At 41.6% G+C, this 17,149-nt stretch overlaps 1 protein-coding gene across 1 annotated transcript in view; it reads left to right on the top strand.

Moving 5' to 3' along the window:
• RSPO3 (R-spondin 3) overlaps nt 1–17,149 on the top strand; it is a 61,635-nt gene that overhangs the window by 25,615 nt on the left and 18,871 nt on the right. Inside the window, exons 3-5 of the mRNA XM_069008574.1 lie at nt 8,414–8,605; nt 10,101–10,247; nt 12,576–12,773. Coding sequence (XP_068864675.1) covers nt 8,414–8,605; nt 10,101–10,247; nt 12,576–12,773 — 537 coding nt within the window. The remainder of the gene's footprint in view (nt 1–8,413; nt 8,606–10,100; nt 10,248–12,575; nt 12,774–17,149) is intronic.

Genomic DNA, 17,149 nt, shown 5'->3' with positions numbered 1-17,149 from the left:
CAGAGCTGTTGAACTGAGTCAGTTTCTCAGGAATCAGATGCCTACTTAAATCTCACCCATCCTATTATTTAATCCCAATTCAAACAGGCCATCCAGTCACACTGCCCTCGAAAAATCAGATAATTGTCCTCCAAACCATGCACTACCCCAATGTTGATTAACACATTAGTGAAATCCTCACCCCTTTTTCTTCACAGGAGTTTTACTATTGACTTTAGTGGCCCAGGACTTTTGTCAGTGAGTCCAAGCTGACTGGTGATGATGTCTCTTGTCTGTTTTCCACTGGAGTTGAATTTGATTTCACATCATACTGTTCACATTTTGCACTCAGAAACTTTTCACTTCTTCCCCTTCTAGACTAGCATGAGTCGCAGTGACGTGAGGGAAAGGTGAAAACAGTTGCATCATCATTTGCTGAGTGTTGATAGCACATGCATTGCTACACAGCACTGAAGCAGAGAAGCGGTCACTAGGCCTGGTATTTTAATCATTAATTTCAACTTGGAATTTTGGACAGTTTTTTGTGTCACTGGCAGATAGATGGCCCAGTCAGCCTGGAGAAGTTAGCCCTTTTCCTTCATGAAAATTTGAGATCAGAGTTTTTCCTTGCTACAAATCATGGACCACAATTTTTAGAGATCTTCCAGCACTGGGATATTCCTTAGTACCTACACTATGACTTGAAATCTTGATGTGACTCTTGAATTTAAAGAGACAGGTTCCATTTCAATGTTTGCAAGGCGTCAGTCCAGAACCGTTCCACTGTGAGCAACATACTTGGGCCTTCCAGTTAGCTTCAGTATGGTATGAATTTAATCGTTACTCAGAAAGAAATAATTTCATTCAGTACAAGCTTTTGATCATTTCCACTTAGGAAAATATATTAAATTGAGAGGATATTAAGTAATTGACCAAAGGCACATCTGAGCACCGCCAAGGCAGTGGGCTGGCTTGCTGTCTGGCTTATTAATTTTTTAACGCTGTAAACATGGTAGTAGAAAATCATAGTTTCAACATGGGATTACAGGCTTTTGCTGTCTAAACCCTTCTCCCTAGTCTCCAGCATGGAAAGTAAAATCTGTTACATCCTGCTGTTCTTTCTGTGGTTTCTGAAACAAAACTTTGAGAGAAAAACTCTGGTCTCAAAAGACCCTGTGGGAAATGAGAAACTTGCAAATGCTACTGTAGTTGTGTAATGTTGACAGTATGAGCTGAGTGATCCTTATACAGATTGGAAATACACAAGCATCTGTGTAATACGCGACAATAAAAGTCTCTAGTATGTTAGGAGAACAAAACAGGAGAAGCAAATGGGGTGTGGGGGGTACAGGCTCTGCTGCCACCAGGATAGCCTAAGCTTTGTTAGAAGCACAAAAACGGTAGATGGAACACTACCATCAAGCAGAAAGTCAAGCATTTTTCAAAGAACGAGCATGTAGAATATACATTTTTGCTTCTTTACTCAGTAGAAGCGTTCATGTCCTGTAGGGAAGAGAATGGAGAGTCAAGGGAGTCACAGTGATGTTGACAACTTTGTTTTTAGAGTTCTGTGTCCATACGAACAGTATAAAATCAGCTGGAGATCTTCATGACAGCAATTCGCAGGATTAGAGTACTAAATTCCTATCTATATGTACATCAAACATAGTCTCTTTCCAAAAGTCACACCTCCTTTTTTATCTGAGCACAGATGCTTTACTTGCAAGTAGCTGAATCTGACAACTGTCATAACATGCTGGTTATACAATTATTAGGTTACTACAATTACTAAGTTACTACTTTTAATAGATCACATGCTTACCCTTCTATAACAGCTCTTTTTATTTGGACAATAAGAGGGAGATTATGTAATTGAATTTTACATTTTTGAAGAAATTCATAATGTAGAGTCTTGAAGGCTGGGTATGCGGAAACAACTGACTCTAAAAGTATCTGTAGTTGCTTATAGGATTTAGAATTTTATGTGAGAAGGTATTGCGTTACCTGGTCCTACCTTCACCATCGCTATCAGGGTGTTTAAGGCAATTTTCTCAGGGATCATCTTTGGTTCCTATACTGCTTAAACTTTCTGGATCCTCAAATGTTGGTGGTGCTCCATAGTATGTGGGGGAAAAAAAGTCAATTTCCCTTCTCTATCCATGAAAAGAATTTTTCAGTTTATTTACAAAACTCTCTGGAATGACAAGGAGCCATTTGTGGTTGCTGTGGCTGATTTCTGTTGTGCTGAAGATGCTAGGAGACTGCATAAAACTCTGTACCCCTGGTGAGATTTTTCAGCCTGTTGATGCTCTTTCTAACTGAATTCAGGGGAAATGTGTTCTGGCTGCCAGTATACTTAATTTTCAGGATCACTCTGCCAGACATGTGTTTAATAATGATGAGGCAATCCCCAGTGAGGTCTTGGCCATTTGGGCCAAGGGCCTCCTTGCTTGTAGACACCACTACAAAACAGTTACGGATACTCCCTGAGACTGTGGAACAGTCCCATACTCATGTTTCTGTTGCTTTTTAAAACTGTTGACATTTGGTGAATAAAATAGGTTGATTTCTTTTCCCTCAGATGTGAAGTGCCTCTTGAGAAAAATATTGTCAAGCCAGGCAGATGTTTGGGGAAAATGTTTTTGGTTTGTATAGGACCTTTTTTCTTCAAAACATAGGAAGACACTTGGGAATCCTCTTTGCTACATGTTTTGTATCAGAAGGCAGCAATACTCTGAAGTAAAATAGAAGTCAGGCAAATCTCTGGAGGAGTTACCACCCTCTTAGAAAGAAATCCTAAAGTGTTTGTGAAGAACAAATCACAAAGAGAAGCAGAAGACATTAAGCCTTTAACAGTTGACTTTTAGGCTGATTTTTCCTCTTTGCCTCTTTTTCCGGTGCCTCAGATTTCTGTAGATCCAGAGGAGGCTGAACAGAGAGTCCACATTCCTCAGCTATCACCACTGATTCAGTTGCATCCCAGAAAAGTTACGGGCAATCCAATGTAGTAGTTGCCATGTAGGGGTCTATCTTCCCCAGCTGCTCCACCATCACAGTAAACCCAGTCCCTTGCCTCCCTGCAGGTGATTTAAGACCTAGTGATCAAGCAGAGCTTAGCCTGCAAGACTGAACTCAGGCTTCCCCTCGGCCCAGGCTGGCAATCTATTTAGCACTGATAATACAAATTTATCAAGCCCATGCACACTAGCTCTCCTGGCGCTGTCCCACCACTCCTGGGCTTTGTCCTTGCTCTGCACTGCCTGTTGCCTACACAACAGTTCAGCATTCTTGCCCCACCGTTGTGTGTCCCACCTCTAAAGCATTTCCACACAAAGAAACACCGTCCAGGAAAGAGTCTGAGGAAATACACTGTGGTTTGCAAACTGAATTCCTTAATGACTTTCTCATTAGAAGAGCTGACTGCCAAATGCTGTTTGTGCTTGCCTAAAGGACGGTCTGCATGATTGAGAGTAGCTCTGTTTTACATGAAGCATTGTTTTCAGGCCATCACCACAGGCAGCTGCTTCTCACTAGGCAAGGGAAACAGAAAGGAATGCAAGGGAGCACACAGAGCAATCGAATGACATGGGAACCCATGGGATTTCCCATCCCAAATGCCCACCACCACAAGGGCTAACGTCCACCCGGGTGCTGCGTGGTTGGTAAAGCTGAGGTGGGGTCTGGCTCTCGCGGCAAGGGGCAGCCCAGCTGGGAAGGCTGAATTCCAGAGCAGCTCTGCTGTGAAAATATTTCCTGTGAGAATGTGCAAGCCTGAGAAACCAGGAGCAGCAGCAGGGATGGGTTTCATTGGCCTAGCACATCCATTTCAAGAGCAAACCTCTAAATGGACGCCTTGTTTTTGGAGAGAGGTGATGAGACGGTGCACCTTAGCTGTGGCAAACAGGCAAAGAATATTCTTCTACCCTGTGCTTTTCCCCTGGCTGTCAGAATGTGTGGCCAACTGGATTCCTCCTGCATTTTCTTATTTCCGTGTCTTTTTGATTCCATAAGTTTTAATCTATATATGGTGTAAAACTGATTGAAAAATGTCATTGTGAAAGTTTAGAATTTATTTGCTGCATACAGTCAATATCTAGCTTCTCATCCCTGAAAGTTCATATTCAAACTCAGCTCCTTATCCTTAACTTTCTATTTTTAACAGAAACCACGATTCATTGTTTCCAGAGTAGGGCTTTGGAAAATATTCTGAGATTTCATTTGCTAATAAGACTTAAAACTAATATCTGGACAAACGGCTTTCACAAAAAGAGGTCTCTGGGAAAAAAAGGGCTTAAAGCCAGACATGAGAAGTGAATAGTTCAATATTACTTAAGGGTCTTCTCTAATCTCCAGTATTTAGGTTTTCCAAAAAGAAAAAGGAGGGATAGATTTTGGACCTACAGCCAGTCATGAGTCTGTACATGCATAGTTTGTACCACTTCTGGCTGATGTTAGTGTAAGAGACGAGAAAGAACTTGTCTGTGGGTCTCTGTGCTCCCACCATTTGCTTTGACCATTGCTATGCTGCATTTTCCATCCCTGAGATTCTGTGATTTCACTGTGCTCAAAAAGTGTTTGGATACAAGAGGGAAGAGCACTCAATGGTTAATAGAGTCATGCATAGAATATTTAATCTTCATTGAGTCAGTTCTGAACAATGATGAGAATTTTTTATATGTCTTTGCAATGGAGGAGGTTGCACCAAAGACCAAGTGGTTTCAAGCAAGAGTATCTATCAAGAACATTTCTTGGACCTATTTGCAATGCTATAGTCCATACCTCCTGGTTCTGCAGCCAGTCTCTATCCCACAAGGCCACAGTGCCTGACCCCCTGCCAAGGCACTGAGCCTCTTTTCGTCCCTCTTACCACATCTATAATCTGTGGCTAACAGGAGTGGTCTGTGCTCTCCTAGTGCTTTTTCACCTGCTTTTTCACTTTAAAGCATTTCTTAAAGTGGGTATATATTACTTACCCATTTCCACTGTTGACCTAAGTATAGACATTTGAAGCAATGCTTACACCTGGTGTACTGTGACTGGATTTCACCAGATGAGGTTTATGTTTCCAGGTTCTTGTGGCACATCACTTAAGCACTGAGCTCAATGTCTCATACAGGGGAAAAAAAAAAAGAGGTAAAACTTCTGCTTGCTTCCTTGGGGTTATGGTGTGCCATCACTGAAGCACTTGGGATCTGCAGGTAGTAACACTTCGCTGCAATGGGAGAGGAATAGTAAGGGCCTGTTCTGGACCCAGAAGTAATAAGTTCCCTCCCTGTGGCAGAAATATGTTTTACAGCCTGAGTTTGCTGTGTTTTCTTCTTGAATCCCTTCAATCCCACTCAGCCTTTGCAGCAGGGGAGGGACAAGCCCCTATATCGCAAGGATCTGGCAAGCATCTGGATCTGCACCAGAGAGGGAGGAGGCTGAGAGGTAACAAGAATGAGATCTTCAGCTGGAGCTTGGAGACGGCTCATTTCAAACACGCTATCTCATTCTCTAGGCACAAATATTTTTCCCCCACAATTTGTTTTCTCCCAGGTTCAATGACAAAACCCAGTGCTTTCAAAGAATGCCGGTTTCTGGAGCGTGTGGCTTGTCCCTCCCTGCTTTGATTCTTGCCTGAGCCAGAATAAGGGTCTACCCTTATTGCATGTGCAATGAGAAACTGTTTTATTACACAGATACAAGACTCAAAGAAATGTCAGACACAGTAGGAGACAACCCAAAAAAAAGCATCTCTTTAATAGTTTTTAAGAGAAAAACCCCATGGTTCATTTAAATGTTAATTCTGACTTTTCAGTGATAATTTTTCTTTAAGAATTTCCAAGAACTGGAGATTATTTTGCTTCATACACTTAGTTATAACATGACATGAAATCAGTGGAGCTTGACTTGCATATTTTATCCTATTCCTTGCTCCATAACACTAGAAATAACATTCTCCATTTGGAACTACAGGCTTTCCTTTTTTGCTGTGCTATTTGTATGAGATGTATCTGGAATGCATGAAAAGAGGCAGAAATTGTGAAAGTGGCTAAAAGTACATTTTATTTTATACTTAGTACTTCTGGAGTTAAAGGGGAGATGGAAATTGGCCATGTAATGGATCTTAGCTATAGAGAATTATCATATTTCAATAGTAAAGTATTGCCTGTCTCGGCTGACACACACAGCTTGACCTCAGAGCAGTTGCACATAATGTTTTCTCTGTCAAGAGAATCTATTCATAATGATGTGTCACAGGTGCTCACACATAATATGTTTCCCGTCAAAAGTGATCATCCATATTTTATATAGCAGCTTTGATGACAAATATTTTGTTCTTCAGCTGCTTTTTCATCCAACTGTCAGACTTAATGAAGGAAAGTCACAGATAGTTTTTAAATAATGTCAGTTTCTTAGATCACATTACTGTGCTTGCCTTTGAAAGTAGTTTCATACAAGAACCACAAGACAGAGGAGAAAGAGACAAGGACATTTTCATTTACTTAACTTTAAAAACAAAAAATTTCCAGGCTCTTAATTTCAAAATCAATAAGCTCTGTACCTTTGGGATATTTTCAGAAAAAAATGTGTGATATTTATTAAGTTCTCAGTATTTTGAGAGTCTGGTGAAAGCAAGTATGATAACTGAATTGGGGTTGCAACTTCTCACTATGCTGAATGTTATTTATTCTCATAGTGGTGTCTTGTCCTCATTGTAAGCACACTTTCGTCTAGGTTGTGCTATAAAATGAGTGTCTCAGTGTGCACAGAGAATTGAGTTCTTGTATTCTTACTGAAATTGTTTGTGCACAGCATAGCCAAAGTTTGTACATCTCATATGTGTCCAGCCCTACAGAGAGAAATAACCCTCATTCCTCATTTTATTAATGAAAGAGGAAGAGTGAACTCAAATTCCCTTTGAGGTTCTTCAGATTACAGGGCATGTCACTGAAACCTCAGAGCACAGAAAATTGCTTTTCCCCTTTTCCCATTCATGAGGCATGTCTCTTCTGCCAAGTGTGTAAGTGAACAAAGTACAGAGGTGTTCCTGAAGTTCCCTGCCAGGCAACCCTCCCCTGGGCAGCAGGCAGTGGTGGCTCTCAATATGTAAGCCATGAATTCATATGGACTCCTGGTCTGCCTTCAAGGGCTGCACAGAAAGGAGTTGAAAAAAGCAAGTTTATTGTGTGTGCAAGCTATTTAGCAGTGTCTGCAGATCAAAATAAAATCAAAACACTAAAATAGGCAATCACACCATCATGGCATGTGCATATTTATAAAATTATCACTGGCCTGAGGAGAAGGCAGAACAGGAAGCCAATAGTATTTACAAATAAAAGTTACAAATGTAAATGAGGACTATATTTCTCCTAGATATGAAATATAGCTAGATGTCTCAGGCTGAGAGATGAAAGCTTGCACTTAGAAAAATGCCTGTTTTTTTAATGCAAGACAAGGCCAAAAAAAGAGGGGACACAGGATCTGGAGCTACTTGATGCTTCATTATTTTTTTAGTTCCAATTTATTTAAGAAAGCAAGCAAGAAGGAAAATAAAGTAGGTAACAACTTCTAAAGTACAGGAGGATGCAAAGCTATTCTCTACCACTGGGAAGTAATGCACTTCAGTATATCACACAGCAGATTAATGTCTGCTACTGAAAAGATAGTGTGCAACAGCTTCCTCCTTCCTGCTATCCCCAAGCCCCTAAAGAAGATAGGCAATGAGTATAATAAAATTCCCTTTCCTTGTCTGAAGAATTAGAACAATTCAATTGAAAGGCAAATGTAATGCTACCTATGCTACATGCTGAGACTGGAGCAGGGTAAATGCCACAGTTAAGTCTAAACATCAGGTTGTAATTGTTAAGAGATTAAAAACATGCCAGAGAGAACATTCCAGGGAAAGAAGGAGGGTGAGAAGGATGGCTCTCCTGCGTCTTTTTTTTAAGGCAAAGTATCATCAGATCTTACAAGGGCATGTTTCTGTACAGCAGAACGCAAATCAAATGGCATTTAGTCAGTGAAAGAAATTATACACTAGATCGATTTTTAATCATCCAAGTAGGAAAAGCAAGGATAAGGAAACATTAATTTATTTGCCGAGCCAAGTGCACACAAGGCAGAAAAGCCCCTGAAAATTGGGAAAAGAAAAATAAATGTTCTCTAGAATGCTGCTGTTCCATACAATCTATTTTAAAGATCATTTGCTGTTGGCTATTTCTGCAAGATGTGAAGATGTCAGCTGGGCTTCTCATTTTTATGCAGATGAAATAATTTCTGAAATGATAAGTCAGGTCATAAGAGACACAGGAAAAAATGAAGCAATCTTTAAGACCTGACAGAGAGATGGATGGTCCATCCTTCCACGTGCAGAGGAACCATTATTTCATGGTTTTATTTAATGTATTGTTCTCTCACAGTTTGTTTTTTTAAATTCTTTTCTTCTCAGTGCATCCTAACGTGAGCCAGGGTTGCCAAGGAGGGTGTGCTACCTGCTCTGACTACAACGGATGCCTGTCATGTAAGCCCAGGCTCTTTTTTGTTCTGGAGAGGATTGGCATGAAACAGATTGGAGTATGTCTTTCCTCGTGTCCAAGCGGATACTATGGGACACGGTATCCCGACATTAATAAGTGTGCAAGTAAGTGCTGGGGAAAGGGGAAGCGCATGGATTTGTTTGTTCTCTCTTGAATTCTGTGTCTCCTTAAGAGTCAAGTCAACAGAGAAGGAGATGGACAGGCTGTGTCCTTATTTGTTCAGTTCTTTGTAGTAGTGCAGTAAATATTAACCTGAGCAAGAAGTTAAAGATCACAAAATGGCCTAAAGCCCAGGGATCCTGGCTCTGCATGAATGACCTGCCTAGAACCCAGGTGATGGCCTCCTCCTCTACATCCCTGTGTGAAGAGGAAGCGCCGGTGGGCACCAGGCACTGCCCTCCAGCAACAAGAGAACGCCAACAGCTCTGAAGAGAGAGCGGGGACCGAGGAATGCTGAATCTTGGTGGCTGGAGCTGTTTAACCCTCTGCCCTTACCCGCCTGACCCCTGTGGCAAGGAGAGAGAATGGCAGGTGGCATTCTTTGGAGATGTGGTTTGCCCTGGTCTCTTTATAGCTTGTCTCACGCTCATTGTTTTCCTCTGAATGCCTGTAGAAGCTGGCCAGGCTTCAGCCTGATTTGGGGGAATTTACCAATTCGTGTTGTCTCTGGGCTGGGGGACAGAGAAGCCGACTCTATTCTTTACTGCTCAGGCAACATTTTGACCCCACTACGGATTTTTGAACCATAAATGAACTGGAAAAGATCACAATGTCCTCCCCACTCCTCTTTTTTTTTGTTGAATTCACTGTTTTTAATCCCACAGGTGATATAAAAACATAAGAGCGACGGCCAAGAAACTCTCCCAGTTTTTACCTGGTAATAAAAGTTATTTAATGAATGGACCCCAGAGTAAAGTCTTACAGAGTAACTTGACACTGTAGAGTATTTGCTCACTTTTTAGCAGTGTGTGGCCTTGCATATCACACATGAGCTGTGCCATACATAAGGTTTAATGCATTTGTCTTAAAAATTTCTGAGAACTAGGAAATATATCAACAATGCCAATTTGGGTAGTCATACAGAGAATACATGAAATACTACAGAACATCTGATTGAACATCGGGGAACCATTTACAGAAAAAGAAAGATATGTTGATCCAAACCACTCCTAAGCAGATTCTAAATTTTGGCACATTTTTATGTCTCCTGGATGAATGGAGATAGGTAGTGTGGAGCCAACCCAGCACTTGTGCCCCACAGGGTTAATTAGTACCTAAGCAGTGTCAGCGTAGGGCAGAAGCAGCACAGGGTTATTCTCATGTGCTGTGTTCTGTCTGCCATTTGCATAGGTCTTCAAGAAGATTAGCAGTGTGAGGCTGTTCAGCATCAGGCCATCCTTTCTAAACTCTCATCCATGCCAGGGTCACTTGTGGCTGGCCTCACCATGTGTACAGGCCAGGAAGAAGACCTAATATAATTTGCTTCCTTTGAGGATTGTCTGACATTCCTAGAATTGTGTGATTCTGGTATATGTGAGAGAACCCATGGCAGTTCATGGCAAAGAGCAACAACATTGTTCTTTACTGTTTGCATTTCAGAATGTAAAGCTGACTGTGATACCTGCTTCACCAGAAACTTCTGCACAAAGTGTAAAAGTGGGTTTTACTTATACAGTGGAAAGTGCCTTGAAAAGTGCCCTGATGGGCTGGAAGCCAACAACCACACAATGGAGTGCACTAGCATTGGTAAGTCTGGTCCCCATGTCCTGCCTGATTTTCTCAGAGGAGATGTGGGATCTAAGGAAGGCATAATCAGTTACAGCACCAGAGAAGTGCAACTTAAAATGAAAATGTTCTTCATAACAAGATGTATTCCCCAGCACAAAAAACTCAAGATATTTCCCAAGTCTACCACTTCACGAGAAGCACAAACTTGGTTGTTTCCCACAAACGTAGCCTTGATGCTAAGGGCAATTCTGCCAAAGGGAGTATGGCCTGCTTGGTCTGCTCTGAGGCAGAATGACATACATCTCTTACTTGCTCTGTTACAGTGCAGCACTACTAACATCAAAGTTTCAAAAACCCTGATCCCACATGTAGTTTAAGAAGGATTAAAACATTAATGGCTTTGCTTTAGCTCCCTTGTACTACCTGAGCCTTTAAAGCATGTATACAATAACATTTTGAAGCTTACCTTTTCAAAGGTGAAGTCTACAAACTAATACATTAAGGAAACACCCCCCAAAAAAACCCCAATCTCCAAAATGGTGTATGTGCATAAACACCTGACTTCAGAAAATGAGGATTAAAATAAAACACCAAATAGGATGTCACTGACACTGAAGGAGTGAGATTGATGTCATTGTGACTCATTGGCAGTGGAGAAGAGACCTGCTTTTGTATCTTCAGCCTCTGACTCAAAAGCTCCGATTATTCACACAAGGACAATTTTGGAGGTCACCACGCCTAACTGTCTGCTCCATCCCTCTGCCACCCCTCCAAATGAAGGAAGAACAAGTGATATGTTTGCCTGTGAACTGCTGCAGTTAGCATCCCCCGCCACGGGCACGCTGAAGCTGTGGCAGGGTTCAGCTTAGCTTAGTATGTGTGCTGTGCATTGTGGTGGCTGAGGGCTGTGAGCTGCAGTGCCAGCAGTGACCTCTTCAGCCACCAGCAACCAGGGAGCACTTAGGCACAGTCTGGCCATGATGGAAATCTCCTCCCCCACAGTATCATGCACATAGCTCTCTCTGGCATCGAGTGTTTTGAAGGGGAAGTAATGCAGGAATAAAAATAATCTGCAGTAGTTTGGTGCTTTCCTTCTCAAATATATATTAGTTCAGGTGGCAGTGTAGGCTTTTACGGTTTTATTTTCAAGCAAAGACTTTCATCTTTGAAAGAAATTCAAGGGATCATTTTGTTTCTTGATGGCTGTTTCCAAGTTCTGTAGACTCAGCTGCTTTAACAATGAGTCAGTCTCAATTAGGAAAAGCCATTTAAAGCTATGGAGTAAAAACAGGACCTTTTTGTGCACGTGAAAGGCAGTTATTTTTACAGAAGAGCTCCAGCGTAACATGAAAAAAATTACCCACATGACGATCCACTGGAGGAAGGCTCAGAGATTGCCTGAAGTCTGTTATATGTCTAGGTTTCAGAAAATTCAGAAGTAAATTCTGGATCTGGGAAAATGTTGACTTACTAATTTCTCCTTATAGAGGGGCTGGAAGTCTTTCCTTTTTCAGTGGTGATTTATAATCTTAAGCATGCAGTTGGACTGAGAGTAAATATATATATTTACTATCTTTTTTAAAGATGAAGATAGTGAGATGGCGCAAGAGAAGGATAGCTATTAAAAGCATATTGTTAAGCTTCCAAGGTTACTCCCATTTTTTGTTTACACTGTTTGGATGAGAGTGAAATGACATACCTTCTGATTTCCAAACAGTACAGGATGCACATACACATCACTCTGGTTTAGAAAGGGTAACCTGCACTGTTCTGAAAAGCTTGAAACCTCACACTGACCCAAATTCTCCTCTGCTTTGCCTGTTTCCAGCTTGTGTGTGCTACAGATGATGTCTCTTTAGATGACCAAAGACACTTGACTTCTAATGTAACATCTTTTGATATCAGTTGGTCCTTTATAACGATTGATTTCAAAATTCAATACCTTTGAGACTTTACTCACCTTTCACACAGGCATCACCAAAGTTTATTCCACCGAAGCTAAGAGGATTAACATCTCCATCAAACCAAAGCAAACTCAGAACAAATGCTGATTTCATTGAGACCAGTAACTGATATCATTGAGACCAGTTGTGTTGTTGCCTTGTTTCAGGAATGGAATTACAAAACAGCAAGTAGAAAATAGTAACTGACAATTATTTGACATTATTTTGTGTTGTATATCCTTAACAGTCCAATTTCTGTCAATTCATTGCTGCAATTCACTGCTGATTAATTCCATTAGTTTTGGCCGCCTTTTGGCTGATGCAGAATGAACATAATGTACCATATGTATTGGGTATACAAAAATATATCGGTCAGGCTCAGTTTGTTCTGTGTTTATTGCAGTGCACTGTGAAACTAGTGAGTGGAGTCCATGGAGCCCGTGCATGAAGAAAGGAAAAACATGTGGTTTCAAAAGAGGAAATGAAGTAAGGGTCAGAGAGATCGTACAGCATCCGTCAGCAAGGGGCAATCCTTGCCCAGCTACAAGCGAGAGCAGAAAATGTATTGTACAAAGAAAGAGATGTCAGAAGGAAGGAAAAGGTACCAAATTATCATCATCATAATACGAGTTTGCGTTGTGTTTGTTTAATAATTCACACCTGAATCCTTAGGCATCAATTTCAGGCTTCACCAAAGCTGCCACTGATGTGGTGTTTTTTGGGCTGGAGAGAACTGTGCCTTTGCCTGCAGTAAATAAAATCCTGACACTGCTCCAAAAATGTGCTTTGTGTGATCTAGAGAGGACAGGGTGGGCTGGATGGGAAGGCACTTTGTCTCTCAATTCTGTTTGCTGAAAGAGTTGCCAAGATGAAAAGTTGCATGTAGTGCTCAGAGCAAAAAGATCCATCATAAAACATGTCATGGTGGGTGTTGTTTGTTGGGTATCAGGCAGCCAAGTTTCATGCTTCAACAGTAGGATTCCTCCAAACCAACTCCTATTTCATGGTTCCCTACAAGTAAGACTAGCACTTGCAAATGCAGTCTTGTGGCTTCTCTCCCAGCCTGAACTCTCTCCACTAACTCTGGATGAATAACACAGCCTGATCCTGCCATCTGCATCTGGGTTGTGGAGTCCCAGCATGGGAGAAAGATCACAGTGTTGCATGGCAGACAAGGGAAACTCCCCTTGGTTTCACCCAAGAAGCAAGACTGCCAGCAGAACTGTCCCTCCATGCAAGGCAGCTTGTTGGGCTCACTCCCCAGCATGGCAGCGAGTGAATGGCATGTTAAGACGGGAAGATGCTTAAGAAGTCTATGAAATAATTTAGACAAATTCCTCCCAATAGATACTGTTGTTTGATTTTTCTCCCCTCCTTGCAAAGGGGAAGTTACTTGATCTGTCCTCAGTGTAGTTACTCTGGTTGGCAGAGGAGGAACTATGGAATATTTCCTTTTCTCCATTCCTCCCATTTTCTCTGTCCCTCCCATTTCCCCATCTCACATATTTCTCCCTTTCCTCCCACCCCTTCTGAGGGTGAGTGGAAGAGCTGGAGCAGCTGCCCCTCCATGTGAACATCTGTGAGGCAACAGTAGCTGCTGGTACCAAGTAATAATTGACTGTTCCACTGTTAAATGATGGCCAGGGTTGCTGCACAGTACTTATGGAATACTCAGGGGGTTTGGATCTTGTAACCCTTTTGAAGGTTGGCTCATTCCCTGGGGAGGTACCTCATGAGAAGGGCAATAATATTATTAGAGAGAGTCCAAAGGCGTGCCACATAGATGGTGAAGGGCCTTGAGGGGAATCCTTATGAGGAGCAGCTGAGGTCACTTGGTCTGTTCAGCCTGGAGGAGAGGAGGCTGAGGGGAGACCTCATTGCAGTTACAACTTCCTTGTGAGGGGAAGAGGAGGGGCAAACACTGATCTCTTCTCTGGGGTAACCAGTGACAGGACCCAAGGGAATGACCTGAAGCTGCGTCTGGGGAGGTTTAGGTTGGATATCAGGAAAACACTTTTCACCCAGACCTGGGAAAGGTTGTGGCTGGGAACTGAACAGGCTCCCCAGGGAGGTGGTTATAACACCAGCCTGACAGAGTTCAAGAAGCGCTTGGACAATGCTCTCAGGCACATGATGTGACTCTTGGGGTGTCCTGCTCAAGGCCAGGTGTTGGACTTGATGATCCTTCAGTGTCCCTTCCAAACTCAGCATATTCTCTGATTCTGTGATTCTGTCATTAGAAGGAGGATCTTATGGACCAGATAGCTACAGCTGACACCCCCCTCACCCGAGAACTGGGAACCTATAGGGCGTAGATGTCACTTCCTCCTCCTTGTGTCAGGCAGTGTCCTGAAGAGGTAGAGAGGTGTACCTGTGTCAAGGCAGCAGCCAAGACAACCTATTTACAGATTCCCTTTAGAAATCCTACAGATTTCTATATTCAAAATGTCCTTGTTTTCTTCTGTTCCTACCCAGTGGCACAACTTGAAACAGCCTCTCATCAGCCCACTGTAACTGGGGAAAAAGTCCATTTTTTTTCCCTACCAAAGCCTAATCTTGACAGAGATTAAAATATAGGACTGAACTGTAATTTTAGACTGTGAAACTGGGTCTTTTTGAGGCAATGATATTGTGCATTTGCTTATAGCAATTTGGCAAACACTTCAGATTGGACAAGACATTTCTCTTTGAGAAATGCCTGCTGTTCCTGTGTAATAAGAACTTTAGAAGAAACTACTCACGTATTTTGCTATCCATTCTTATTTTATGGGATTTGAGCCAAACCATACTTGAAAAATACTGTGCACCACAAGAATTCATTCACAATCACAAATCTTTTTCTTTCCTTCTTTTTTGCAATATGCATAAAGGTGGGGTTTTTTCTTTCTTTTGAGCAAGTCACAGTCTATATTCTAGCCTGTTTTATGCTCAGTAGACAATTCCTTCAAAAGAGGAATCTATGTTCCACCTCTATCTGTGCCCTTGAGATTTGTGTGCCTATGTCTGAGAGCCACTTCTTTTTTGTTCTGACATTCATCTTCTAAGTATTCATAAAAATCTTTCCCGTTCACATTCATCTCTTCAGGGAGATGAACGTATTTTATTTCTTTTTAAAGAAAGATAATTCTTAATAACACTGAGCAATATCACATATAAAACATCAGGTTAAAAGAGCTTCAGGGGATGAATTATGGTGACAAGCTAGGAAGGTGAGAATTAAGCTGTAAGTTTTCCTTCTGTTCCTACTGGAATGAAGAAACAAAGCTTTCCAACTTACTCTCCAGGCAACATATGTTCCCTACTGCTACTGTCCCTTATTACACAAAGAGAAACTTTGATTCCCCTTTGAACAATAGAATAACTGCCCAAGAAAGCAAGCCAGGCTCTGTTCTCAAGGCTAGCTGTGCCCTGTCAGTGAGTGCAGAAGGAGGTGACAACAGAAACACTTGAAAGGAAAGGGAAAGTCAATAAGTTTGTATTTACTGTTGAGAAATATTGAAAAGGCTCTTTTGTATTGTACAACTCCCCGTGGCATTGCTTTAGAGTTGAGCTTCCATGGCACTGGCTTTTGAAGTGTAGCAGCAGACCCAGCAGTGACCAGCAGTGCTGCTAATCTTTTCTCCATGGCCATCAAGAGAGGGTCAGCTCGGTCACTCTCAGCCATTTCAGTGTTGGATAGATGTCTGTGGCTGAGGGATTTAGGGCAAAGACCACATGATGACGGGGTGTGCTCGTCACAGAGGCCTCAATGACTTTGCTCGAGACGTTGAGGTCAGCGACAGGATGTTACTCAGTGAAGGCACTGCTATCGCACAGCAGCAAGGACATGTCTCTGGAACAACTGCACAAAACGAGATAAAGCAGATGAAGAGGGCTTTTTTTTCTTTGTTTGTTTCCATCTGCTGGTGTGTCATTGAAGCTGATGAGATGTCTTGCAACCATTTTTTTTTTCCCTCACTGGCTATACAATGATGTTTTACTGTGAGAAGATCCTAATATTTTAAGAATGGATGCAAACAAATAGGAATGATGAGGATGCAAATAGTCCAATTAGCCTAAAAGGTTCTTTTTACTTATTTTAGCACTAAATTAGTGATCCCAGTGTGATCTGACAGGGTAATTCCCACGTGTTCCACATACAGGCTCCTTTTGTAGTTCAGTCCCATCCAAACCTCACTGTAATTTATTTCATCATTCTCCTCTTTTAATCCCATGATGGTGTGTTCTCTTTAGTCTGCATGATTATATGATACTAAATTCCAGTTTTTTCTTCTTCCTTTCTTTCCCTCACACTTTTTGTTTTGCTCCCCCAGTGCAGTGCACTGTAACTTTTACCTTCCCACACTTAACACCTTCTTGACTCCTACCCTTCACCGACAGATAAAAATTGAATCTCATGTTTCTTGTAGCCATGTCCATTAATGGCAAATGGCAAATAGATGTACTGGAAAAGCATAACTTTCAGAGATTCAAACACTGCAAATTATCCATCAATATTACTTCTTTGCCTCCATAAATGTTCTCTGGCCTAACACAAGTCCCTTTGGACTGCTGTCTGCAAATGTGGGAGATTGACTTTTACTGGACGAAAGACAAAATATTCTGAAATTCCAATATTCTGCATACAAAAGTATTTGTGGGGAAAGAATTGCATGTTTTCATGAGTAATTCTGCCAAGAAGAGAATATTCACCATATGACTTTCTGTTGAATCCCAACTAAACCCCCCAGAAATCAGACAATTTCAAGTACTTTCAGAGGACACATTTTGATCAGTTTGAAGAGAATTAAAGCACTCACCAAAACTAGTATTAGTTATGAACAAGGAAAACACCTTAGAAGTCTGAGTATTATGCAAGCCAATAGATTACATTGGTTACACAGTTGTACTGTTGTAAGCAAATAAACACATTTCAATTGTTTCTCATTCTTATGTTGAATTTTTGCACACCGGTGGTTTTTAGATGTTGAGAAGACA

Source organism: Aphelocoma coerulescens, chromosome 3, assembly GCF_041296385.1.
Source record: "Aphelocoma coerulescens isolate FSJ_1873_10779 chromosome 3, UR_Acoe_1.0, whole genome shotgun sequence".
NCBI classification, from domain to species: domain Eukaryota; kingdom Metazoa; phylum Chordata; class Aves; order Passeriformes; family Corvidae; genus Aphelocoma; species Aphelocoma coerulescens.
Note: the sequence above shows the minus strand (reverse complement) of the source record. Positions and strands in the feature narration are given on the sequence as shown.